The sequence below is a fragment of the Mustela lutreola genome, chromosome X (assembly GCF_030435805.1).
Source record: "Mustela lutreola isolate mMusLut2 chromosome X, mMusLut2.pri, whole genome shotgun sequence".
NCBI lineage: Eukaryota > Metazoa > Chordata > Mammalia > Carnivora > Mustelidae > Mustela > Mustela lutreola.
The window spans coordinates 127,760,201-127,786,815 of record NC_081308.1 but is presented as its reverse complement, the minus strand read 5'-3'; the positions used below and the strand labels follow the sequence as shown (position 1 = coordinate 127,786,815).

The 26,615-nt window shown below is 43.9% G+C and overlaps 1 protein-coding gene across 1 annotated transcript in view; it reads right to left on the bottom strand.

The window, feature by feature from the left end:
- Window positions 1-6,253: 6,253 nt before the first annotated feature.
- The window catches only part of AFF2 (ALF transcription elongation factor 2), a 465,549-nt gene continuing 445,187 nt past the window's right edge, over window positions 6,254-26,615 (bottom strand). Inside the window, exons 18-20 of the mRNA XM_059157826.1 lie at window positions 25,211-25,263; window positions 19,863-20,053; window positions 6,254-15,942 (exon numbers count right to left, since the gene is read on the bottom strand). Coding sequence (XP_059013809.1) covers window positions 15,821-15,942; window positions 19,863-20,053; window positions 25,211-25,263 — 366 coding nt within the window. The 3' untranslated portion in view covers window positions 6,254-15,820. The remainder of the gene's footprint in view (window positions 15,943-19,862; window positions 20,054-25,210; window positions 25,264-26,615) is intronic.

Here is a 26,615-nt window from a genome sequence, read left to right as displayed (position 1 = left end):
GGATCTGGCTCTGCTCACCCTTGAGGCCCCATGACCTCGTACTATACAAATACGTAGTGACTATTTGCCTAAGGGATGGATGAGGCTAGGTATATTCCTGTCCTGAACCGTTGCTTGGGCTGCTCTAACAAATTATCACAGACTGGGTAGCTTGAAAAACAGAAGTGTACGGTCTCCCAGTTCTGGAGACTAGAAGTCCAAGTCCAAGGTTGTGCGTAAGGTCGGTCCCTTCTGTGAGGGAAGGATGTGTTCCAGATCTTTTGTCTTGGCTCAGAGATCGTCGCAGTCTTCATGTTCACATGAGGGTCTCCTTGTATGCATGTTTGTCCCCAGAAACCTCTTTTTATAAGGATACCCGTCATGTCGTTGGATTGGAGCCCACCTCACTGACCCCATGTTAATTTGATCATGTGTGTAAGGACCCTATCTCCAAAGAAGGTTATATTCTGGGATACTGGACACAGAACTCCAACATATGAAATTTAGGGAGATGTAATTCAATCCGTAAGTAGAAGCTGCTGACCTGGGGGCAGAAATTCCTTAGGTGCCTCAATGGCAAGCATTTAGAGTCATTTTCCAGGTCAGAGCTAAGGAGAATAACAGGTCTGTCCCGCAAGGCCACACATTCAAATCCCGTCTCCCTGTCCCTGGGAGGATTATGAAAGGGTCTCTTGCAGCTGGTGGAGGGCTGGAATAACCCAGAAGTGTGGAGCCAGATGTGAAGCCTCAGGCTTCGGTGTCTGTAGGTCAAGGTCTGGATGTGTGGCCTGCTGGGGCGATTGACCCATTAGCTTCCATGGTTAGGGCTTTCTGAAGGGGTAAAAGCTAAGTCAGTAGAACAGAGATCCCTCAAGACCAACATGAGGGGCCAGTGTTTGCACGGAAAGGGCCCAGGAGGGGATACACGGCATGATGGAAAGTGACAGAAGGGGGCAGAGACTCAATAGGGACACTGTGGGAGACAAGGCTTGGCCCGGCAAAGAGACAAATGCTGCCTGGGGAATCATGGTTCAGGTCTTTCAAGGAGAGCTTGGGAAGTGAAGACCAGGAAGGCGAGTTGCCCCTTAGGAATCCCAAATCTTCTTGGGGCAGCTGCAGCTGCCTTCAGAAGGAAAGAGCTGCTGGGCTGCACCTGGCCCACCAGGACACCAGGTCCCCCTAGGAGAGGTGGGAGATGCTGGCAGGCCATCCTCAAGAGGGAAGAGAGGCAGTGGTGGTGCGGGGATGTGCTCCTCCTGCTTCCTGATTCTTCCTGGTTCTTCTCTTTGAGCTTCAGCTAATGCGCATCTCTTTTTTATAATTCTTGCTGGCAATTTCCCAGGGCAGATATTTCCCCATCAGCACATCATGAGCACCAAGGTGGTCATTTTCAAATTAATGGTTTGAAACAAAATACGAGCATTGTTATTGAACTGGGGGCTGATAGATGGCAAAGGCACAGTGTCTAATAACCAAGATTTCAAAATAATAATAACTTGCATTTCGATAGCACTTTTCATCTGACTAATGAGTTTAACACGTTTGATTCATTAATTTATTATGCTCTTTGAGGCTACACAGAAGGAAGTGTTGCTTGAAGAATTTTTCTGCTTGGAGAAATGAAGGTAGGGAGAAAAGGACCATGTTGGTGGCAGGGCCACAATTCAGGAAGAGGTCCACTGCTCCAGACATCACGGAGAGGAGAGGGAAAAGTCTGCTAGGCAGGGGATGAATGAAGTCTTCTGGTGCTCAGAGGAATATGGTGGGCAGAATTCTAAGGTGGGCTCCAAGATTTCTCCCTCCACTCTTCATGCCCTGAGTAAGGTCCCTGAAGTATGGGCACGAACTGGGAAGAGGCTACATTATATGGAAAAGATGAAGGGATTTTGGGGAAATAACTGAGGTCCCTCAGAAGTTTGATTTGAGTTCATCAAAATGGAGACTACCCTGGGTGGTCCTGACTTAATCCGGCAAGTTCTTTTAAAAAGGGTCTAGAGGAGAGACTCCCTCCCCTGTTGGCCTTGACAGAGCAAGTTAACGTGAGTTCTACAGACACAAGGAAGTAAGTTTTGCCAACAGGCTGAGGGGGTCAGAGAGACTAGTTGGGAAGTTGTTGAGTTTGTCCACGTGGTGACGGTGATGAGAAGTTCAGCTGGTCATGAAGTGAAAGAGCGCTTCACAGTGCATTTGAACTAGAGAGGGCCTCAGGTGGTACCCAGTTCAAGACAACATGCTGAGAGTTTGTCGAGCCATGATGAAGCAAGGACAGTGGGCTGTCAATTTGGTCTTCAGAGTGGAAAAGCTAATTTTTATATTAAAACAAATACGGAATTTATGGAGACTATAGTGCAAACTATCCAAAAGTTTTAGGATGAAGCAGGGACCTAAAAGAAAGTGTCTACTTTTAGACATTCTCCTAGATGACGCCTCAGACTTTGAGGAAGGATGGTCAGAAGAGGAAGGTTCTATCCAGAGAAGAATCAGCCTAGGTCTCATATTAGTCCCTATGTCAGAGACTGCAAGCCAAGCCCTTGTCCCTGCTCCCACTGAGTATCAAGTAAAGGTGTTGTCATTATCACTGTTCCCAAAGGACACTGAGGCACAGAGAAGCAATGGTCACAGGGAGTTCATGCAGAGGTCAGATAGAATTCTGGGTTTCCTCTTTGCCCTCAGCTAAAGGTTATAGTCTTTTTTTTTTTTTTTTTAAAGATTGTATTTATTTATTTTAGAGAAAGAGAGAGTGTGTGCGCATGAGCGCGAGGAGCAGAGGGGTAGGGAGAAAAAATCTGAAGCAGACTCGGCTCTGAGTACAGAGTTCAGTGCGGGGCTTGATCCCACAACTATGAGATCATGACCTGAGCTGAAACCAAGTGTCAGATGCTCAACTGACTCTGCCACCCAGGTTCCCCTAAAAGCTATATCCTAAGAAAGAACTGGCATGTCTTAACTCATAAAGGGGTACAATTTGCCCTTGACAGTTGGTTAGAAATTATAATTGTTTTGTGGATTACTATTTCTGTTGGTAACAGATTCCCCAGGGATTTTAAGAATATTCTGGGATCCAAAGAGAACACTGTGCCATCTAAATGAGAGCTCCCAAAGCCAAATGTCTCCTGGCTTGCGAATGACCTTTGACACCTAGTCAGACACAGGCTATGAGCCAAGAAATTCAACTGTATGTAAGGATCCACTCTGCCAATGCCAGACACTGGGTTGGGGAGTTCTAGGAGATGGGGTACAGCCCCAGCCCAAGGAGCTTTGGTTGGAGAAATGATTCTTAATCCTGCCTGCAGATCTGAAGCAGCTGGAGAGTTTTAGAAACTATACTCTTGAGGGTTTGGGGGATGGGAAAGCAGTACCCAAACCAACTAAATCAGAATTTCTGGTAAGATATTAAGTTCAGCCAAGGTTGAGGTGCCCTTTGTCAGAGGGCAGGAGATGAGCCCAGCCCTAAGTGCAGAGCCAGAGTCGAGGCCCCCTATCTAGCCAGGAAGGCCAGAGCTGGGTCTGGGTGGCAACAGGACACTGGCGGTACCTGGGACCCCCCCTTGTAAGAGCTGGCTCTTTCTGGGGCAATGGTGGACATTGCTTAGGATGGGTCTAGTGCTTGTCACAGGACTGGTTCAGTGAGTTGAGGCCAAGACTTGTGCTTTGTCTTGTCCCAGCCTACTGTCCTGCCAATACTTTAGCCCAACTAAGTCTTGTGGGGATGGGGGGTGTCTTCTTTTAAAGATTTACTTATTTATTTGAGGGAGAGAGAGAGAGCTGAATGGGAGAGCAGGGGGACAGGAAGAGAGAAAAATCAAGCAGACCCTGAGCTGAGCTTGGACCCTGACGTAGGACTGGATCCCAGGACCCACAGTTCGTGACCTGACTGAAATCAAGAACCAGAAGCCTAACTGACTATGCCATCCAGGTGCCCCAAAGGGTGTCTAAAAGAACTTCTGTGAGGGAAGCTTCCTTCTTGGTCCCTCGGTTTTACTGTGTCCCCGGAGTCTGGAATTCTGGGAGAATCTCCCCTCACCACCACCAACCTCTGCCCGGGTCCAGCCCCGCCTTAGATGTTTCTAAAGAGGGGCAACAAGCCTTCTCTTGGGATTTCCCTCACTCTCGGGTCTGCTGCAAGGCCTGTTGTGTTTAGGAAATGACAAGAAATTCAAGTGAATTGTGGTTTGAACTAGGAAATTCCTGGAGAGTTATGTAAATGTGAAAGGGAATCCCTTCCCTGGTGGAAGCCTGCTCTGAGCTCAGATTCCTGTGGAATGTTTTTTCTGGAGCACTAGAAGTAACACTGGGGCCTGTTCCCTCTTGACTCTCCAAACCTTCCCTTCCCCCTTCTCAGGAAGGTGGGTAGGAGGCAGGACGGAGTCACAGAACTAGAAAAATGGGGAATGCAGGTCATTTCCTGGCCCCCACTTGCCTCAATTGACACACTAGGTCCTGTTACTTGTAGTTCCAGCACAGCCCCAGGTCATGATCTACTTGTCACTAATCACAGTTACACAAGATCCTGAGAACCTGTGTCCATGTCAAATGCATACACCTGAAATTTAAGGGCAAACTGCCCCCTCAACAAACACAGATCCCTTTTCTATCATAGCTAGAGGTTTGAGGATTGTATTTCCTTTTCTAAAAGAGGAGGAATAGGGGGACAAAATAACCTGCCCAAGCCCCAAAATGTGTTTTTTGGAGGACCTGACGACACTAAGCCCATTCTCTCTGCAAAGCATGAGGATCGGTGCCCTCCCAGCCCTCTGTGTGGCCCATGCTGCCAACTGCCTGCACACTGTGGACTTGCCCCCGCCAGCAGAGCAACCTCACCGAGACCATCAGAGCTGTACCACCCTTCGAGGACGCAGACCTCTGGCCTTAATAATGGTCCTGCGTCAGGGAGATTATCTGGGGGCAAAAGGTCCTGCAGAGTTGCCAAGAGGGGATGTCCAATGAGAAAAAACGGTCTTTATCACATCTTGCTCCTCTCTGGGAAGCAGCGAGAAGGCTGAGATTATGAAGCCCATTTTGCAGAGAAAGAAAGGGGGGCACAGAAGGGCTAAGCTCTAAAATCCTGCCTCAAAGCCCAGTGCAGCTGCTCCCCAGGATTACCCCACTTCCTTTCTGAACCTGGGCTCACAGGTCAGAGACCAGAGGAGGGGCACAACCACCCTGCCCAGGCTTGTGAGGGAACTGATATTAAGACTGACCCAATGCCTGACCAATTAGCATAATCCCAGCACTCTCACTTTGAAAAAATGTCATTCTGCCCCTTTCTTCCTGTTCTTCTCTGCACGTGGGTATAATTTAACCCAGGTATGATCCTAATTCATGGCATCAGGTTTTTGAGAGAAGTGGAAAACAACTTGGTTTGCTTGAGAATAAATTTATCATCCATTTAGCTCTATCAACTCAGATGAAAAGTCTTTCATTATCTCATAAGGAAAATGTTCATATTTACCGACACTGTAGGCATCACATTTTGGAAAGGATTTGGAATTCTGAAGGATGACATTACGGCCACCAGTTTTGATGAAACGTAGCTGTGTTGATGTCGGACTATCATTAGGCCATGTCAAAATATCCTACAAAGCTGAAAGCAGTTCATTTGTTCCTGAAAATTCCACCAATTTTTAATGCTGTGTTCACTCACAAGTGTCTGTGAGTGCCATATGATGTCTTAGCATTGGTCTTTTTCACTTTTTGTAGCCAAAGAAATTTCCAGATATTTGAGACCACCTCTTTCATGGCGTAGAAAATGTTTAACATTTTGAGGCAAATAATTCTAAAACATGCCGTGCTCTTCTGTCTTAGTAAAATGGGTATACTGAAGATAACTTAACCTTTTCCTGATGTATTCAGATCATATACTGAACTAAATTATGGGGTCTGCTGTACTCCCATCAACTGTACTTTAAAGTTTGTAGGCTAGTTTGAGAATTTCCTCTTCCCTTAGCACTTGCTACACTTATGACTTTCCACTTCATTACCTTTTTTTTTTTTTTTTTTTTTTTTTTTTTTTTTTTGGTGCTGTTTACCAGGGACCCAGACAACTAAACATTAGATGATTTTCTCTGAAATGGGCTTTGAACAATGGGCCAAGGGTATCTTTTATCAAATGAGTCAGCTTCGTGAGAGTTCTTTATGTTCCAGAACCTCAGTTTTAAAGCTGTTGAGGTAAGTAAGAGCATCGAATATGTATTATAATTCAAAAGGGGTGCGAACAAGGGACTCAAGGATGGAAAGTCTGTAAGCAGAATAATCTACATCTCTAAAATGAGATTTTCATAAAAATTTTATTTTGCATTTTTAAATAATTCAATGCATTGGCAGTATGGTTAATGCCTCTAGGAGAGAAACCAACACACCAGCTCAGCCAATATCATTTTTACAGAGACATCATGTTGGAAAACAACAAAATTACATTAGAATGTTTGTACACAGAGTTACTGTACTGAGAACAAAGCACCAACAGAATGCTTGTGCGCCACACATTTGAAATGCAAAGCCACACAGGCAGATAAAGTTTTATACATATGAAGCACATGAAACCAGTTTCAGCAACCAGATACCATTTCATTCCTTGCTTGATATTAAGGACAGTGACCTTGGTCTATACAGAACATCTGAATTCTGACAAGACGAGCATGCTTACGAACAGTGATAGTTCGTGCATCTGCAACGAGTGTGACTATCATTGGAGATCTGCACCCAAGAAAAAGTGGTTTAAAAGACTCATTAGATCATGGTAAAGCAAAGGGGGCACTTCATGAATTTTCCATGGCATTTCAATGGCTACCTGGACTGCCACCACTGTGGAAAAAGGTCTTCCACTAGGGGCAGGGCCTTTTCTTCTCAGGATCCAGGCCAGGCTATTTCTGATGGTTCTCCTTGTCCACTGACATGGAGGAAGCCCAGGCTAGGACACTGGCCCCAGGGATTTGAGCTGCAGCTTCGAGGCAAGTTCAGTACAATCCAGAGGGCTCAACTCAGCTGAGGTGGCCTCTATCTTCCCTCCCATGTGTCTTGTCCTATGGTTTTCTGTTGGAAACTCAGTTGGATTGGAACAGAGCCTCTTCCCTCACAAAGGCCAGTGAATCCATGTAGTGGAACCATAATGTTATGATAAAAGTTCCCAAAAGGAAAGGAGTTTTCATTTCAAACCACGGCCTTCCTACATAATAGTAGCCATGGCCTCCTGGAACTGCAAAATAATGTTTTTTCAAGAAGGAAAAGCTAAAATCCAGCGAGGGTCATGGCAAGCCAGACATGTTGCACATGTGCACACACATACAGAGATGACATGTTCTATTTGTGCAGTTATGGCTTGCCACAATGGTCCGGGTCATGGTGTTGGCCAGCAATCCCCCCCCCCCCAAAGCCCAACACACAATAAAGCTGATGATGACAATTCAATTCCCATTTGTATCCTGGTTACTCAATACATATTTTCTGTGACACTTAAATATACAAAGTTTCTGTTTACAATATGCATGAAAATGTCTTCTCTTTTGAAGAGTAAGGGAAAGGTTTATAGAGTCACATCTTCATTTACATCATGTTGGGATTATCTTTCTGGTTCTTATATACAGGCTAATGAGAATGCTAGGAAATACTTCACATGAGCACACAATACATGAATGTGTGTCCTAAATACAAAGCAGACACACACTGTAGACCAGGCAGACAACCCCAGCAACTCTCAGGGGTATTTTTCAAGTCTCAGTCAAGTGGCTGTTTTCCACCTGGAAAAACAGGTGGAGTCATTTGTTAAACTGCATCAGGTCTCAGAGGATATTATAAAAGTACCCTGCTGCAAGAAGTACCTCTGTCTTATCCTTTGTCAATTTGGGGCGTGGAAGGGCCCAATGAACATGGAGTGTTACTCTTTGAAATCCCATCAAAGTTTGTTTAGATCTTGATTTCATTCCTTGCTTACAGAGCAATCTAATGCAGATTTACCAAAGACTCCAGATTTCAATAGTTAAATGGAGAGAAAGACACAGAGAGAGAGGAGAGAGAGAAACAGAGAAGGAGGAGAACAGAGAAACAATACAATCAAAATATTTCTTCAGTCAATAATAATAAACAGCTTCAAAAAAAACTAAAAGAAAAGGAGAATTGAAAAAAGAAAAAAGATGAATATAAAAAAAATTCTTGATGGAAAGATTCTGAAAAATTTCTAGAACAGAAATGCGTTCTTCATTTTTATAATGGTTAGAACAACATCTGAAGATGTTTGCCTTTGCCAGGCCTCCAACTATATAGTTCATTGCAAATTCCTGAATGTAAACTGTCTCATCTGCCTGCAACCACTCCACTTGCTCCAAAATTACATCATAAAGGTCAAACCAGCGCTCCACAAAGTTCCAATTGGACAAATGGATTCAACAGACTAATATTTCTAATTTCATCATTTCACAATACAATGTGCCTTTCCAGGTGGTATGTTTTAAATTAGAACACATCTATTTTTATTAATCTGTTATGTCTTAAAAGCATGAAGAAGTACAATTCAAAAGCTCACGTTTAACTCAACTATTTATTTGTTTTGAGAACGAAAGAGCCCAAGCAGGAAAGCGACAGCCAGAGCCAAAGCAAGTGAGTAAGGGTGAGAGAGAGAGGGAGAGAAATAGGTCACAACCACAGCCACAACCACAACCACAAAACCAGAAATGAAACCAGACTTTTCTTTGGAGGATCTGAAGGGAATGTCCCTCAACTAACCAGTGTGTCAAGGGGAAGAGTTTTAGGGATCTACTGATCCCAAGGAACACTATGAGCATGGTATTGAAACTGGGCTCACTTATATATTAATTTTATCTGAAGACAACTTGATATCAGTCTCCAGAATAAATACAGCAATTTGTAGAACTGAATAATGTGAGGGATTTCATCTCAGACATTTCTCTTTATAGAATATCCAGAGTCTCGAATCATCCAGGAAGAAAACTATTTGACAAATTGTCTTGAGACAGAATCGATCTCATTTGTAATATTTGTGGGTGAATATGATTGTTTAAGGAGGATGGTTTTGAAATAGGCAATCACTGGATGATGATGAACGTCTTTCTCACTCTCTGTATCCATGCTAACTGGTCCATTGTCTACAGGGACTCCGAGTCCTTGTGTGAATGCAATGTCAATTAGACCAGCCCCAGATGTTACCATTCTTCAGTAGGACAAACATTGCCCAAATACCATGAAGGGACAGAAGACCCCCTGCCACCCTGTTAGTGTACTGGCCACAGAAGGAACCACAAGGGTAAAAGAGAGAAAGGCTAGAAAGAAAGAGTAGGATATGGGTTTCCTTCAGGTCTAACATTCAACCATGAGCGTGGGCTCAGGCAGAACATGGAAATGTTTAAAGAATAATAAGATCGTAGGACAAGTTCTTCAACCTTTACAGATACAGATCTCTTATTCACTGCAGAAGATGCACAGGACCAAGAGAATGGGTCCTTTGAGACTTTCTATTGTACTCTCAGGATTATTTACGACGAGGAGGCCTAGGAAAAGAAGTTGCGCATGTGTGCGCACGTGTGTGTGTGTGTGTGTGTGTTTAATGAAAACCTCACTCTCTTGAAAAAGTATACTGAGATTTATGCCTTCTTGTTAGTGACTCTGGTTTTCCTTATATTGAGTAGAAAAGGGAATTATTTTGGTTTGGATGATCAGTTCTGAGTATTAGTCATGTAATTGATACGGGAGACATTCTGGTTTGAATTCAGAGCTAGGACAGTAAGTAGATACTTTTAACTAAAAACACATGTTGAACACGTAACTTTGATCCCTAACAACTAAAGTAAAAATCTTCTGAACAGCAAGAAGGAGGTGGGAGAAGTACTGAGTTTCCATATCACAAGAAAACGCAATGAATTTTGGTTTGTTCTATTCTCCATAGAGGCCCTAATGTTTCCTAACTACACAGAGGTTGTCATCAGAAGGATGAAGAGTAAATAATTTATCCAAGTTACATTTATAAGTTAGAAATACCAGTTGGAAAAAAAATGCCAGTTGGACATTTACAAAATAATAATGATAAAAGAACACTCACCAATCCTATTTTCAACCAACTATGTGGGTTTTCTAAGAGCTGATCTCACTGCTGTTTTTCCTTTGAGATGTGTTGACCCCCCTACCCCCACTCCCATTTGTTTGTGCTTTGGTCTCAAGAGGCCATTCTTCTTAGCTCTCCTGCTTAAAATCCATACATCTTGCACTGAATCACAAACTACCTACATCATAGAGGATCAATTCACATTTGAAAGTGATGAAACAGCTTGTCACACAAGTGTATGCATGTGTGCACAGCTGTGTGCTTGCAAGTGTGTGTCACTGTGAAAATAAATGTGAAATCAGAACCCTCCTTGGATGGCTGCCTTTGGCAGTGTGTTGGAGTTGTCTTGCTTGGACTCCCAACTTTGTGTACATCTCTTCCCAACTCTGTGAACTGTGACATCATAGTCAGTGGCTTGACATCAGCCATGGTGGGGAGATTTACACTATGGAAATTGGCAAACCCTACACGTAAGTCAGGAGCTTTATATTCTTAGAGAGCTGGCTATTAAACATTTTACCAGTACCCCACTGGTTGCATGCCAGACTGACCAAAGGAGAAGCTCAATCCGGGCAATGCAGCACCAACTCAGCCTGTTTGGGGGTCTCTCCAATTCTGCCTCCTGCCTGGAGGTCTTCTGCCTCCGAGTTCACAGAAGGCTGAAGCACCTGGAGTGTATCGGGCTACCGCTGTCACTCCCGGGTTCTCCTCTTAGAGATACTTCTCCTATTTGGTAGCCCCATGAGGGGTGTGGGCCGAAACCAAGTCGGTAAAGCATTTATAGTTCTTATTAAGCTCTGAATATGGCAGCTGGCTTCCTGCTGCACAGGCTGGAGAATAATAAGTCCCTCAGTAAAAACAAGCTACCTCCGGCTGGAAGCATCCACTGTGGCATTCTTCGCAGGTTTCCCCCAGCTGGTCTGCACGCTGCCACCACTTACCAGCAAGTGCTGGCGGCCACTGGGTTCGCCACCGCAGCATGCTGCCAGGCGCCTGGGAGCAGGCTTCCTTTGCTTCCCCCTTCCCTCCTCAAAGTCTAAGACAAAGCAAAAAGGTCACTGGCAAAGAGTTTGAAATTTTGAATGATTTTTATTAAACACCATTAGTCTACACTGCACAGTTAATGAAACAGCAAAGCTCCAATCTCTTAGAAGAACGATGATTGATCATGGATTGGAAAAGCAGTTCAGTGTCCCCTAATCCAATGTGAGCCTGATGAATGATTCATTAACATCTCATGTCAGAAGCAGAATGGGGCAAGAACTGCAGCCTGGCTTGGAAGGACTTCCCTACCCTCCACCCCCCCCAACCACCCCATACCCCTCCGCCCTCCCCACAATGCAATTTTCTTTGAGTCGATGGATTACAGAGGAAAATGTGATGCTCTTGGTAAAGAGGGCTTCTAGATTTGCAAGGAGGAGAATGGAAAGGGAATTACTTTTTTTCCCCTGAAAATATCAGATGGTAGGATTAACGTCTGAGACCAGCCTATCCGATTAGCCTCCTGCCAGGGTAAATGCCAGTTATCAATACACAGATGCCATCTCTGCTGTTGGAGTTTGCTAACACCAAAGAGAAAATGAATCAGGGTTTAATTATGAGAATAAGGCTGTGCGGGTGGAAATGACAAACAACGACACAACAACAACAACAACAACAATAGCAACAACAACAACAATCATAACGACGAAGAGGAGTTTAGTTTGCCAGTTGCGTAACGGAGCAGTGACAACTGGCTCAACAGCTGACCCCCACAGAATTGATTTGGGGGGCACTTAATCAACCCATTCATTTGATATTGTGTAGCTACACTGTCTCGCCACACAGTTTCTCAATGGGGATAGTGATGCTTCTCTAAGCAAGCAGTTCATTTGCCTTAACTGAGTAGTCCTACCCAGTGATCCAGTTTGGTTCTTGCACCTGCCAGCTCACGCAGGTGAATGTTATCAAGTCTGTTGAGAAGTATGTGAAGGGGAAGCCCTCACAGCTCAATTGATTCTGCCTTCAAAAAAGCTTTCCAACTTCATACTCCAACTTCAACCTCCAGGATGCAAACTTGAATAAAATGAACTCCAAATCAGACAGCTTTGGGAAAGATATGACAGAGCAAGTATCTTTCCAATGCATTTAGCAGCGCAATATCCAAATGCAAATCCGTACGTTTGGAAACTCAACGAAACACATTTTAGCAATGGTTTCCAATTTAGCAACTTGGTTATTGACTGAAGATTTGAATTTTTTTATGTCAGCCTCAAGTCTTTTAAAAGTTAGCAGCAGCTAATCTGCTTTCCCAATTATGTCATCCAAATATAAAACTACAAGTATTTTCCCAATGAGATTATTAAGTAATTAACAGTCTACAGGCTGGCTAACAACATGCTTACGGCTAAATTATACCCCGAGGACCACACTAGTATACTCTTTTCAAATTAATTCTACCTACCAAACTCAGACAGTAATATGACAAAACCACTAAAAAATCCAAAGTTAATTAAAAATACAAAGCCCAGCCAACATCCTAACACGAACTTGTCAAACTCTCTGTGTTTGGAGCTTGGGTGACAAAGGAAGGCATAGTGGTGGCTGCCATCCTTCTGTGTACTTGCTCAGGTGGAGCTTCCCATTACTCTGTCCATTCCCCATCTCTGTGTGCTCATTGAGATGTGTCTCACCAAGCCTCCGTCAAGGTCTCCAGGCAGGATCTCTCACTGCCATCCACACATCCTCCCTCCCTCCCACAAACTGGTACACTGAAGAGATTTACTTGGCAAAATATCTCCATCCCTCACATAGGCACACACCTATGACACACATCACCATTCACAATGTGATAGATACAGTGCCTAGAAAATAGCAACAATCCTTAAGTGTGAAACCAAAGACTGTCTCATCTCCGGGGAAAGGAAGGCCATTCCTCCTCTATGTTTTATTGGCTTCTAGGCTGCTTTACAAATGAATCTGCTAAATAATCAGGTGATGATCCTGGATTCAATTGTCAGATGTGATCATCGTGCTGCTGATTTGGCACACACTGTATGGTCAGCCACTGGAGGTGACATCAGGTAGCAGGATTCTCTGATGCCTCCCTGTTGTATGTAAAGTAGATAAAAGGACTCACTGAAACTAGAGCTATGGGCCTTTCATTCACGAAGCAAGATGCTGGTTTCCTTTGGAAACTGCCCCTAACATGTAAGTGTCTAGTTTCTGGAGACTGAATTTCAAGAATCTACCCCTAAATCCTAAATCTAGGATCATGGTTTAGATTGAATTTACAAGTCAAGCCAGTGGGCTTCATTATGCAGTAATAGTCAGGTGCTCTACCTGGTAAGCCATGGAAATGTGAAGAGAGAACTTGAGTCACTACAAAGCCATCAGCTTCATTTTTATATGTGACACACACCTTAGGTGTTTGGAGTCTTTCATATTACCATTTTCCCCCTTTAAGAGGCTCAGAGAAGATTCTCTCCAGTTTGATTTGTCTGTATGCACATCTGCATGTGTGTGTGTTGTTGCAAAGACTGCGAATATAAAGCTCAACCACACCGGGAGCATAGATAGTGCTAGGTTCAGCTGCTGTGTCACCTGACCACATGGCCTCAGCTGTTGGAGTACAACTTCCACAACTTCATTATAAAACAAAGGGTCTTGAACTCAAAGATGACCAGAGTGGAGCTCGAGTCTGGCACTTTTGCAACTGGGAATGTATCTAACCTCAACAATGAGAGTGCAGGGTGATCCCTTGCTGTTCCTATCACAGAGTTGCATGACTGGCTTTGAGAATCACACAAGTTTGCACCTTTCATGTGCATATGTCTATTATTTGTCTGGTCATAACTCAGTGAACAGAATTCAATAAACTCAACAGAATCAAGGTGACATGGAATCATATACCAGCAGGTAATCATAAAGAACTAACGTATGACAAGTGTTGACTACAGGTGGGGGATTCTTCTGGTGAGATGGAACACCAAAGATGATATTTACATGGTGATGTTTGGGGACATAAAATGAATGTGGAGGATCAAAAAGGGTGACAATAGTTACAAATGATGTGGAAATATCTCCAAATTAGGTGAGCTGTTCCCAATCTTCAGGGCTCTTTCAAATCACCCTAGAGTGAAGTGTTACCTCAAGAATTATTTTTAGTTAAAGGGTTAGCCACTACTTAGAGAGCTTGGGGTTTTCCCTGGAATGTTCATGGAAATGATTCATGCTAATATAGACTGGAATAACATCACTGATTTCAGTATTCAGTCAAAAGTTAATGAGCCCCCCAAAAGGCAAAGAAATATCAAAGAAAAGAGAAAGAAGAAGAAGAAGGAGGAGAAGAAGAAGGAGGAGGAGGAGGAGGAGGAAGAAGAGGAGGAGAAGGAGGAGGGGAAGGAGGAGAAGAAATAGAAGAAGAAGAAGAAGAAGAAGAAGAAGAAGAAGAAGAAGAAGAAGAAGAAAAAGAAGAAGAAGAAGAAGAAAGAGGAAGTAGGATGATGATGATAATAATAATAATAAGAAGAAGAAGAAGAAGAGGAAGAAGAAGAAGAAGGGGAAGAAGAGGAGGGGGAGGGGAGGAGGAGGAGGAGGAGGAAGAAGTAGAAGGAGGAGGAGGAGAAGGAGAAGAAGAAGAAGAAGAGGGAGGAGGAGGAGGAGGAGGGTAGTAGTTGGAGGAGGAGGAGGGGGAGGAGGAGGAGGAGAAGGAGAAACACTGTGAACTAGAAAATGTGGATTATAATTAGAAGCAAACTGTATATTTTAACTCCTAGGTAGTGATAACTTGAATTTGTTTTCTGAGATTTGAGCAAAATACAATAAAAATATCCTTCCAGCAATGGACCTGCCTACCAGCTGCAAAAGAGGCAGAGGTATGAGTTCCTTGGACATTTCCAGACTTCTAATCTCTCATCTCTAAAACTGGAGTGCAGTATTTTGGCTCCTAGGGTGTACACCCATTTAACTGCCCCTCAGAAGGAGAGCTTTACACAAATAGAATCCCAGGTGAGGATTTGTGCTTCAGATCAGGGAGTTCAAAAATATTTAATGCCAGCTGATGCCTTAAAGTTGTCAAAATAAATGTTGCCACTTCATCTCATTAACATTTTAAAAATAGGGCATCAGAGAAGGGATGCCAGCAAGAAAGTCCTCTGGTTGTATGTAGTATTGGTTTGAGAGTGGCATTGCTATGCTTGTTTATTTTCTTAATACTCTTGATTTTATGATGTGGCTACAACATCTAACCAGTGGGTTGACAATGAAAATTCTCACCTGGATACTGGGTCTGTGGGAACCACAAAATTTTAACAATGGATTCTGAAATACATGTTTTTTTTCTGGACATAAGAGTACAGTTTGGGGAATAGCTATTGTGGAAAATTTGAATCTTTGTAGGTCCTTTGAATATATATATATATATATATATATATATATATATATGGCATTTCATTTCATTTCATTTCTCAGGAATGTGTTATCATCACAAGTACTTCTCATTTTTTGTTTTGGGTAGTGTGGGCTTACAACAATATTGTAGGGACTGTATCATTGTATCAAGCACAAAAGGATGGTGGGATCTGAGAAATGCATATAAAATACTGAAAAATGACTAAGTAATAAAACATACTGCTCTCAAGTTGTAGTGTCCACTTACAATAACTTCTGTTTTTCACAGATATCAAAAGAAGGGTAAAAACAAACATAAGCAAAGAGAACTTTCCCAAGTGAGTGGAGTTCCACCAGTGACCATTGGTGCTCTGGTAGAGGTAGAGTGAAGGGTGGTGATGCTGGAGATGGGGGCCCCCACTACAACAAATGGGCATCGATGCGCAGCCAACACAGTCCTTGGCGAACGTAGCGAACGAGGTTGGTCATGCTGCTGTGCTGGGTCAGGGGCCCCATCAGTGTGTCCAGATCGCCGAAGAATTCTGAAAATCAGAGCAGACCTTGGTCGGGCCTTTGAATATCATCACAGAAATACATGCCAGATTGCTTCAGCTGCCTTTACATGATAACACAACCACATGGACATTGGGAAAATTTTCATTATTTATTCTAGGGGACCAAATCTCCATATATATAGGAGGCATGATTATTTTAATCTTTACGTAGATCCAAAAATTCTGCAGCATAATTAATGTTTGTGTTACTGTGATTCACAAACCACAAATCAATTTAAATTTGTTGATTCATAGTAAGTTTTTGCAAATCACTATATATTCTTTCCAATAGTGGATTCTATAAGTATATTATAATCCTGTGGAGGTTTGTGAGGTCTGTGTGTGCATGCATGCACACACACATCACAACATTATATCTAAAAATGTATCATCTATGTTCATATAATAAAAAAGTATAACACATATATTTTAAAATATACACATAAATTACATACCTAAAATAAAATATATTTAAATATATTTTAACATTACATAGAGAATTTGTATTTTTAGATATTACAAATTAATATTTAGAAAGACTTTCAGATACACAAAATGGTAGGGAGCCATGGTCAATAGGACATTGGGCCATTTGCCATTGTATGTGTTACTGAATTGAAAGTATTCTCTTTTCCCTTTGTCTAAATGAACTGAGTTTACGGATTTTTCTTGGCATGTTGCAGACATAGCCAGTGAACCTGGACAGCAACTACAGCTATCAGCAGCTAATGCTAAATAAACATCTAGAAGACATCTGATTCAGTAAGTCTTATTACCAATTCCTTTAGGGAAGGGAAATGACCTGCAAATATCTGTCGTGAACAACTCCTTCCTTGCTGTGAAGGACATGGATGAAAAGGCTACTCAGGCTGATTCCCCTCTAGCTGATCTGGAGAAGGGGCAGTGCTGAGGCCACATTGCTAACCACTGGAGCTGGGGTTTGGGACAGTCTGCTTTGGATTGGGGAGGGGGTATGTGGAAAAGACTATGTGATGTCTAGAAAAGTATCTAGGCATCCCCTTTTCATATCTGCATTTATTTGTCCACAATTGTGTTGATCTTGGTTATGGGAGGACTCTTGGGTGTCCTCTTTGTCAGCTCTCAACAGAGGAGGGAGCCCTAACTGTGAGGACATCCCGCCTGTTCCAGTTTGTGGTGAGGAATCTGGCAGCAGTGGGGATGGTGTGTACTGAAGTCTACCTTAAAGGGGCTGGGATGTTCCATGTGCTTGATTGACCCGCAGATGGTATTGCCAGAAACAGTGCACTGATTCTTCACATTATGTATAACATATGGGCTCCTTCTCTAGGTATTGACTTCATTTGATTATGTGATACTTTTAAACCTGTACTATGCAATAAAAGTAATTTCTGCTGATAAAGGAGTAAATTATTTTTGGCACCTGAAATATTTTCTTATGTGACCCAATATTAAGGGGAATGCTAAAGGACCTAGGTGCTGCTGAATGAATGTGAGCCGCCCGTGAGCCAGGATGCCCCCCTGGGTGTTCTGTGCACAACCTGCTGTGGCATTCCTAACTAGATATCCAGGTCGCCATTTAAAAAAAAAAATATTTAAATTTTAAACATTTTTTATTTAATTTTTATTTGTCTAAAGATTTTATTAATTTATTTGAAAGAGAGAGCATAAGAGAGAGAGGGAGAAATCATAAGCGGGAAGGAGAGGCAGGGGGAGAAGCAGGCTCTTCACTGAGCAGGGAGTCCCATGTGGGACTCAATCCCAGGTCCCTGGAATCATGACCTGAGCTGAAGGCCAACGCCTAACGACTGAGCCACCCAGTCATCCCCAGATCACACTTCTAAAGAGTAGCTTTGAGTAAGAAGCTGGGGAGGTAGGGGATAAGGCTTCTAGACGAAAGGCCAGGGGGCAGCCTTACCCTCATTGGCTGACTTTAGGTCCAGAGTCCTCTGCCTGAAGCTGCACAGGTGTGCAGGTATGGAGCAGGGGGGGGGGAGTGCAAGGACATGGTTGTCCCCAGTCAGGAGGGAAGCTCTGCCGTTCCCAGCTCCAGGTGGACCAGACAGATGGGGAAGTCTCTCTGACTCTAAGCAGACTGCAGAGCTGTTCTGATTATCAGGGGAACTTAACAACTCCTGACACACCGTGCTAAAGATAAGATTAGCTCCTTTTCCCTTGGATATCAGCACAGCCAGCACATGGCTCCTGGAAAGTTCTGTGGTTAATTTTGAAGGAATTACCTTAACAGATTTTGAAAATGGATGCAATTATGATGGAAATCCATAAATATTGAACTGCCCTCCAGTTACCAATACAAAATAAAAGAGGAGAGTGGAGGCCCACAAGCTAGGCAAGTCTTAACATGCTTATGCTTTCACTTGCAATTCTAGAACTTTTGGATGGACCTGGCCATCTGGGCCAGTTGTCCTTGGATTTTCAGAAGCTTAGAGAAGTAGAGAAGGGAAGAATTGCCCATCACTCAGGTAACTGAGGGCAGGAGCTCAGTGAAGTTCTCTGAGGACCTCTTATGAATCTCGCTCTCTAAATGGGCAGTGTAGCTAGTGGTTTAGAGTTCTAGATTCAATTCCTGCTTCTAACATTAAGAGCTGTGATGTCAGAGGTTAGTTTCTTAATCTCACCTCACTTATCTACAAAACAGAGACAAATGAGGCAACATACATTACTATATCCATTACAGAAATGGAAGCTAGGAAGCGGCTCAGAGATTTAAGTAATTTGCTTGAGGTTGCCCAGCACTGCATGACCCAGACAGGATTCCAACTTAAATGATCAGGCTTCAAAATCAGCACCCTTCCCAGCTACCAGCAAATATTTATTTTCTTACTCCATATTATTACATATCTATATGATTCCAGGATTCTGTGGCTATCAGAGCACATTCCATCACCTGAGACTTCAACCCACAGCCTGGCTATAAACTTACACTGACCCCTGGGGTTATTTGCGCATATCAGTTACACTCGTAACTGGGAAGAAATCAGGCCACAATTTCTGCATGCCAGATACTGTACTATTTGCCCTATCATTTGCTGCCTCATCTATCCCTATCGTGGCCAGACAGTTCTGCTCCTCTAAACTGCTGGGCCCCTCTTTGCCAGAATCAGCCAAGCCGAATGAATGGCCAGGGCAAGACTGTAGTCTGTTCATGCATCCCTCCTTCATGAGCATAGTGAGGCTTCTCTGTGAACCCAGGCAATAGCCACGGTCACAAGATGGAGGCAGGAGTTGCCAGAGACCACTGACTCACTCTCTGATGAAGCAGGGTCCTCCCTGCATTGGTTCTGTAGCAAAGAACCATATGTTACCATGAACAGGACCCTGATCCTTCAGACCAGCTGTCAGTATGTGAAAAATACCTGCTGAGCTTTGGCCTTTGCTTCTGAATACAAGCTGTATTACCATGTGCTCATTGGAGCCGACAGTTGTAATGAAAGTGGTAGGCCCTCAGTTCAACTTCAACTCTCCAAAAAAAGAAAAAAACCAAAAACCAAAACCAAACCAAAACAAAAAACCCCCAAAATTAAATTTGACACACAGAGGCCAACGGGATCTTAATTAATTTGCAAATCATTCTTTTTTTCCTTCACCTCTGTTTCTCGTTGCCCATCCTTACCATGGATGGCAAATCTGAAATGGTTGTTTGCCAACATTCACAGCTCAGATTAGTTTAAGCTTTGAAGGAGAAAAAAAAAAAAATCCCAGGCTTTGTTCACTCTCTCAGAAAAAAAAAAAAAAAAAAAAAAAAAAAAAAACATTGGTTACTGTGTCCTCCCTGAGTTAACCTCTCTTTCCTCTACACCCTGGAAATCAGAGAGATGCGAAGATAAGGCACCATGGAAAACTCAAGTGCATCTTGCACCGTTAACCCTACTATGGCTAATGAGCGTGGGCGGAGGGGGTAAGCATACCTTTGTTCTCTCTTGTCAGTTTGTCGGCCATGTCCCAGTGTTCGTAGCCCCGTAACACATTGCTGGTGATGTTGACATGGCTGGCGGCCATGTGGTGAATGCGCTGGGGAATGGTGACCGGGCCGTTGTTACAGCTGCCCATTGCGTTAATGGGAGAGACATTGTTGAGAGACACCGGGGATGGAGTGTTCCTGGGGGAAGGGGAAGAGACAACCTGGTGAGGCTGGTCGCAAAGAGTGATCACAGCCTCGAGGACTCCCTCCTATGCTGAGACCTCAGGAGAAGGTCACTGGCACATGAGGTTTAGGGTGGTGAGCATATATGAAGCCCAGCTTCAGTGAAGCTTGCTTTCAGAGGACATTCTGTGGCTTCTGCCAACACGTTCGTTTTCTCTAGAAGCCCCAGAGTAGAAACAGCTTATTTATCACTGCATTCGGGCCTTGTCTGACCAACCCACACAGGACTACAGGGCCAAGCTCTAGAATGAGCCATGCTTCTCTTTTTCTAACTCAGTTGAACACCGATGTCTCACTGCCTCTGAAAACCCCAAGTGACTCCATCCACACTGATTCTTTTGTTTTAAGATAGCAGGGGGAGCTGGGTGAATCTTTTGCTGGCATTCATTCTCTCCACACATGTAGCTCTTATTTTGAATATATATAACAAGTGTTGTGATGTTTCAGAGAAAGACGCCACTCAGAGCTGTGATGATTTCTCTACCTGTTTCCAAAATGGCTACTGGCAGCAAGGAAAGGCCTGATGTGCAATACTGGGCCATTAACAAAGTGTTTTGTGGAAACCGCAATGACAATTTGCTCCAAATACAGTCACCACAATAAACAAAGTGCAATTCTTGAAAGCCCCCCAAGGAGGCTATTGGGGAGAAGGAGAAGTATTAGGGAAGCCGGAAAAACTAAGATTCTGAATATCTCTTCAAGATTCTCAAAGACATGCTCCAGAGATGGCTGTTAATTGCTGACCATACACCTGCGCACTGTTCATGAAGGGAAGTCTCTGCAGGTCCTACTTTGGGCAGATCCAATGTCTGGATATAGATTTTGGTTCAGTTCCTTAACATCAGCAACAAGGAGTCCCCCGCAGTCCACACAGAGCAGGGAAGGCCAGGGTGGCTTCCGATGGCTGTGAGCAAACTCTATGCCCCTCCCCCAGCCTTCCTATCCTCCTTCATGGAGACTTCCAAGGACTGCCCTGTGGTGTCCCGATGTACCACTTTGTTACAGTAGAACATTTGAAGGGGAGTGGAAGAAACGGGGAAATTTGTGTTTGGGACTCCTTTTCCTTCCTCCAGGCACAACGAGCAGATAGATCATCAAGGCATCTTCTCACTCTCCCTCACCATTCCTAGCTGTAGCTGCTGGCAACTCTAGGTTTCCCGGGTGGCTGTCTGTGTTCCTCGGAGCCGATCTGTGCTCACAGAGTGGACATGCACCCTGACAGGTACCATGCACACAGGATTTGAGGCAATGGTTGGCCTCAACCATTGCTGCTAACTCAAGTCAGGGGCAACTCAAACAGATATGCTTGGCTCAAGACTCATGCAAGTTGTGCCAGGCCCTGTGAGTGCTCTGGTCCATTTCTGGAAACAGAGCATATCTTCTGGTATATTATAGTATGAGGGGGAAAGGGGATCCTCAAACTCACTCTGCACTTGTCTGTGAGAGGGTGGGAAAGTTTGGTGCTCTATTTCTAATTTCTGAGACCTTCTGACACTTCTTGGTGGAAAGATTTATTCTCAGGGCAGGGGTGGAGTGGCTCCTTTCTAAGCTAAAGAGCCTAAGCACAAAAGGGTTAACTAATGATAAAAAAAAAAAAGCCACCCCAAAACACACACACACACACACACACACACACATACACACACACACACAGGGCAGGGAATGCTGGATTTCTTTGTTGTGGTTGCTTACAAATGCTATTTTCTTTTCTCTAAGTAGTGGTCATTAATTCTTCGATGCCAAATTAAGGCAAGAAGTGGGTATGTCTTCATTTGTAATCTCTGGAGAAAATTCACAAAGCTGTTAGGTGTCTCAAATGCTGAAAGGGGAAGCATGTCATTCTGGGAACAGAATGTACTGGAATCCCAGGATACTTGTATTCTAACCCTGGCTCTGCCCTGAATTTCTGTGTTCTCCAGGCATGTCCCTTCCTTCCCCTTGCTGAACCTTTCCTTGACTGAAAGAAAAGGGTGGATTTGATGATTTCCAATCATGTCCAGAAGTCACAAAGGGAAACACACCACCTCTTCTTACTTTGTACATCTTGAAAATGTCTTTTGAGCTTACAACATCAAAATGCTCATTGAAGGGTTTTCTTTGCCTCTTATTGCCTACTTTTTTGTAAACAATCAGTAGCAGATGCAAGGGAAGCTAGGGCACGAGTTTGCTTCTGGTCATGGTGGATCTTCCATGAGGCTCTAGGAGTGACTTCCTGATGAGTGTATCTGCAGGCCACATTGTACTGATGAAAGAATTCCAACCTGCCTAAGGAAGGCTGTGACTCTGGTTACAAGGGCACAATGCAACGCTCATCTCGGGGGGCCTCGAACTCCTACCTGGCTTTCCACACAGCTTGGAGTTCCTTGTCCTGTTTTCTTTCTGGGGTCTACTTGTAGATCTTGCCTTTCTTTTCAAACTTTCAGGACACATGCAAATGAGGGTGTACACACAGGCACACACTTCCCACGGCTTTCACCATTAGCACACTGGTCCAATCCATTTCTTAGCCACACTCACCCCCTTGCTGTTCATCAGACTCATTAGGCACACCCCACTTTGGAAGATGGTTGTTGTCCTGCTTGGAATGCACTTCTCCTAGGTATCTATATGGACTATTCTCCACCATCCTTCTCTAACATTCCAATTCAAGATGGGTGTCCTGCTCCCCACACAATCCCCAGACAACCTTTCTATCTCCCTTCCTGGTTTCCATTTGTTCTATGACCTTTACCACCATTTAGCAAAAAACATAGTTTTTTCTGTTTCTTCTAACAGAAGGTGACCTCAAGGAGGGCAGGGATTTTTGTCTATGTCTATGCCCAGAATCTAGAACAGTGCCTGGTGCACATACTATGTACTTAATGAATGTTAGTTAAATAAATGAATGAACTGGCTTCCAACCATCCCTCTGTCATTATTTAGTATCCACTACATAGAAGAGGCTCTGGAGAGGGTAGGAGCACAACATATAGCACAAGGATGGGGTGTCAAGTGCCTGTCAAGTGCCTGGCAGAGTGTCTCATCCATAGTACACACTCAGCAAATAGGTGGTAAATGAAATAATGAATAGCCCCTTATTAGGAAGAACAAATGGTCTAGTAGGGGAGAAGACCCTTAAGTTTCTGACAAGCTAGAATAAGTGCCCAAGGCGAAGTGTATGGGACAGTGTATGCTTTCCAGCTCAAATGGTAAAGTTACTATGTGCCAAACATGGTGCTCAGATATTACATCTAAGCCTCAGAAAAAGTCTGCCAATCCATGTTCAGTACTAAGCAGATTGTGCTTCTCCTTCTTCCAACTGCTTCTTTGCAATTTTCTCCCCCAGTCCTCATGGTCAGGAGTTGCTTCTTCTGGAAGGTGTTTGTTGGGGCCAGCCACACTCATGTGTTGGGGAAAGCAGGCTATGGTCTTGTTTGTATAGAAGATGCCCTCCGTGACCATCCAGGGAAGACCAAGCTTATTTTCTCTTGGGCTTCCATAGACCTTTGTACACATCTGTCACCTCCCTCCACTAGACTGTGTGCTTCTGGAGTACAGGGATCCCATCGGAGTCAGGTGTGCCTCTCATGTGGAAATGCATCTGAGGTGTTTGCTGAATGAATGGGATGCAACCCCTGGGTGACCCTCTGGAGTTACTTCATTCAAAATCTTTCTGGCCCACCAAAGGGAGTGAGCTTTCTTCACACAGAAGCTGCCTAAAACATCCTTTCAGGAGGCTTTTAATGTGACTTCACAAGCTTAGGATGCATTCTAGTTCTTTCGTTTCAGAATTAAAAGAAAAAAAAAAAATCCCAGAAATCCTTTAATGGCTGCTTATCTGAACTTGCCCTCACTCTACTCTGTGCTCAGAGAAATAGCTTTCCCTGGGCCTTTCAATGGTTATTTTTATTTTCTCAACTTCTAGCGAGAAGCATTCTTTTGCTTTAGTTCATCAATATAAAAGTAAGACTTAATCAACAATTTAAAGGGTACTTCCTTTCAATACAGTAATTGAGATAATGCAGAGTTTTTAATGGGTCTCTTCCCTCACTCTGAATGTTTTTATGATATCGAAGTAGAGTTCCTGTTCCACTGCTTGGAGAATTTGCTTTGTAGATATTTATAAAGTGGCAAAAGGAGACTATCATACTCTGGAAGAAAATGTATGGACCAGAGACGTAAGAATTTTGAAACAAGGAGAAATGGAAAAAGCAGCTCTTTGTCAAACCCTGGGTCCACAGTCACAGAGTTTCCCTTCCCAGTGGTGGTGGCAAGTGGGCCTGGGGTCAGGAGGGAGGGACTGGAATCAGAAGGAACACTGATGCTCAAGCACAGAAGGGCAGGCATTGTGCCAGGTCACTACAGGGACAGAACTGGTCTTCCAAATCTTCCTCTTAGCAGGAATGGCTCTTTGCAGGGGCCTCAGATACCAAGGAGTCCAGCTCTTTCCCTTTAGAGCTAGAGGAACACACTCGGTGTTGGGAAGGGACCCTTGTGCCCCACCCACCAGCCCTGCCCCTCCCTGAGTCCCCCTGGGAGCTTGGGACAGCCTCAAGAACCCAGTGGGTGCTCTTCCAACTCTGAGCAGAGGAGAAATTGGGGGATTCTGCTGAGCCTTAGATCAGCAGTAGAGTGGATGCTTTTATGTATTTTAGGTCAGGGTGTTTTAGTATTAACATAAAAATCACCATGAAGGCTCAGATAATTGGCTGACTAAGTGCCTTCACATTCTCAACACTATTATGCCTTTGGTTTTATTAAATGGCACTTAGTATGTATCAATGAATATTTCATTGGTCTTTCATTACCAAGTGAATCATTGAATAATCACTGCCATGGAGTTAACTTTACCCTGCCTCCCTTTAAATGTCACGGTGCTTGCCATCTCATTAACAGATATTTTTATGACCATAATTTGGCTTAAAGATCAAATAGTTGAAGAAATTTGGAATTACATCCCATTAAACTTTTCTGTCTTGCCCTTAGCTGAAACTGGACCAGAATTTCGTGTGCACAAAAATTACTCTAGTCTCAGGACTGACCTTCGCTCCTGAGTTGTTGATACAAAATATTTGGGGGGGGGTCTCTTAAATAGCTGAGTTTCTGAAAAAGCAATTTTCGTAAGATACTTACTTTCCATTGCCTACCCAGGGAGACGGTATCTGAGCGACTTTTGAGGCATTTTGCTAAAAAAGAGAGAGAGAGGGAAATAAGGACATCTATTTTGTGTTTTATTAATTCAGAAACAGATGGAAGTGTGATTTCGAGTACATTAATATTGATTGCAGCGTTTCGGGATGCCTCCTGTTCTGTTCTCAGAGCTGGGATGTTAAGTGCACGTCAGCACACCACGACGCACACTCGATGAAAATAGCTGGGTAGGATAATTAGCGGGCTCCAATCAGGACCATGCAAGTCACTTGATGAAAGATCTTATATACTAAAAGGCCCAGTGAAATCAGACTCAGTTCTCCAAGAAGTGGCTTAATTATCCTCATCTGAAATTTATTCTGCAAAACAAGCTCTTCAGAGTACTGGCAAGCCTTTCACCTTTAGCTCCCATGGCAAACTTTTTCCTGGGACGCAACGTGGGCTGTAATTTCTGACTTCCCAGGAATGGGCCAGGACTGAGCAGAGTGACAGGCAAATCCCTGTTTAGCAATGCCACTGATCCGGGGGTGCATTGTCATGGACCACCGAGGATCCTTTGTCCCTCTGAATGGAACTGGGCTGGTTTCAAAAATGGGCCTTCTGCATTTGAGGGGACCACATACCTTTAGAACATTCAGCACCGCCACATTAGGACAGTGGTCCAGCTCACCACAATGACATTACTGGGTCAGAGCCCAAATTGCACAGGACTAGCCCCCCAACCCCCAGCCTGACTCAGGCTGGCCTTCTCTGGCAAAGACCAATGTTATGTTCCTCCCTGCCTCTTGGGTTGCGGCCCAGCCCCATTTGCAAATGAGATGCTAGGGAGAGTCAGGCATTTTCAGGAGCCCAGACTGGCAACACTTCTCTGGAGCATGGAGGGAGACCTGCATCTAAGTTGTGTTCTGCAAACTCCAGTTTTTCATCTAAAAGCAGCTCAGCAGCTGCCAGAAGAGTGAGTTATTCAACATCTGTTTGGCACTTTTACCATGCCCTGAACATCACAAAGAACAGGCCAAAGAGGAGAGATACTAGAGCTGTGGCTCTCTAAGCATAAGCCCAAGACCAGCAGTGATAGCAGGATCCCCTAGGAACTCATTACACATGTCAGCTCTCCAGCCCTGTCCCAGACCTCCAGTAGCGGACTCTGAGAATGGGATCACGGACTCAGAGTTCATGAACTCCCCAGGGCCTCCAGATGCCCACTCAGGTTCGAGAGCCACCTTTCTGTGGCACAGGTGGAGAGCGGAAATGTAGTGGGGGCGATGGGCAGCTGCTGTATTTGATGCATCACCCCTATATGAGTACCAGCTTCATGGAATTGTGGCCACACCAGGGAGTAGCTGGTGGATGTGCTCTTTCCCCATGTCCAGTCGGCGTGCTCCTA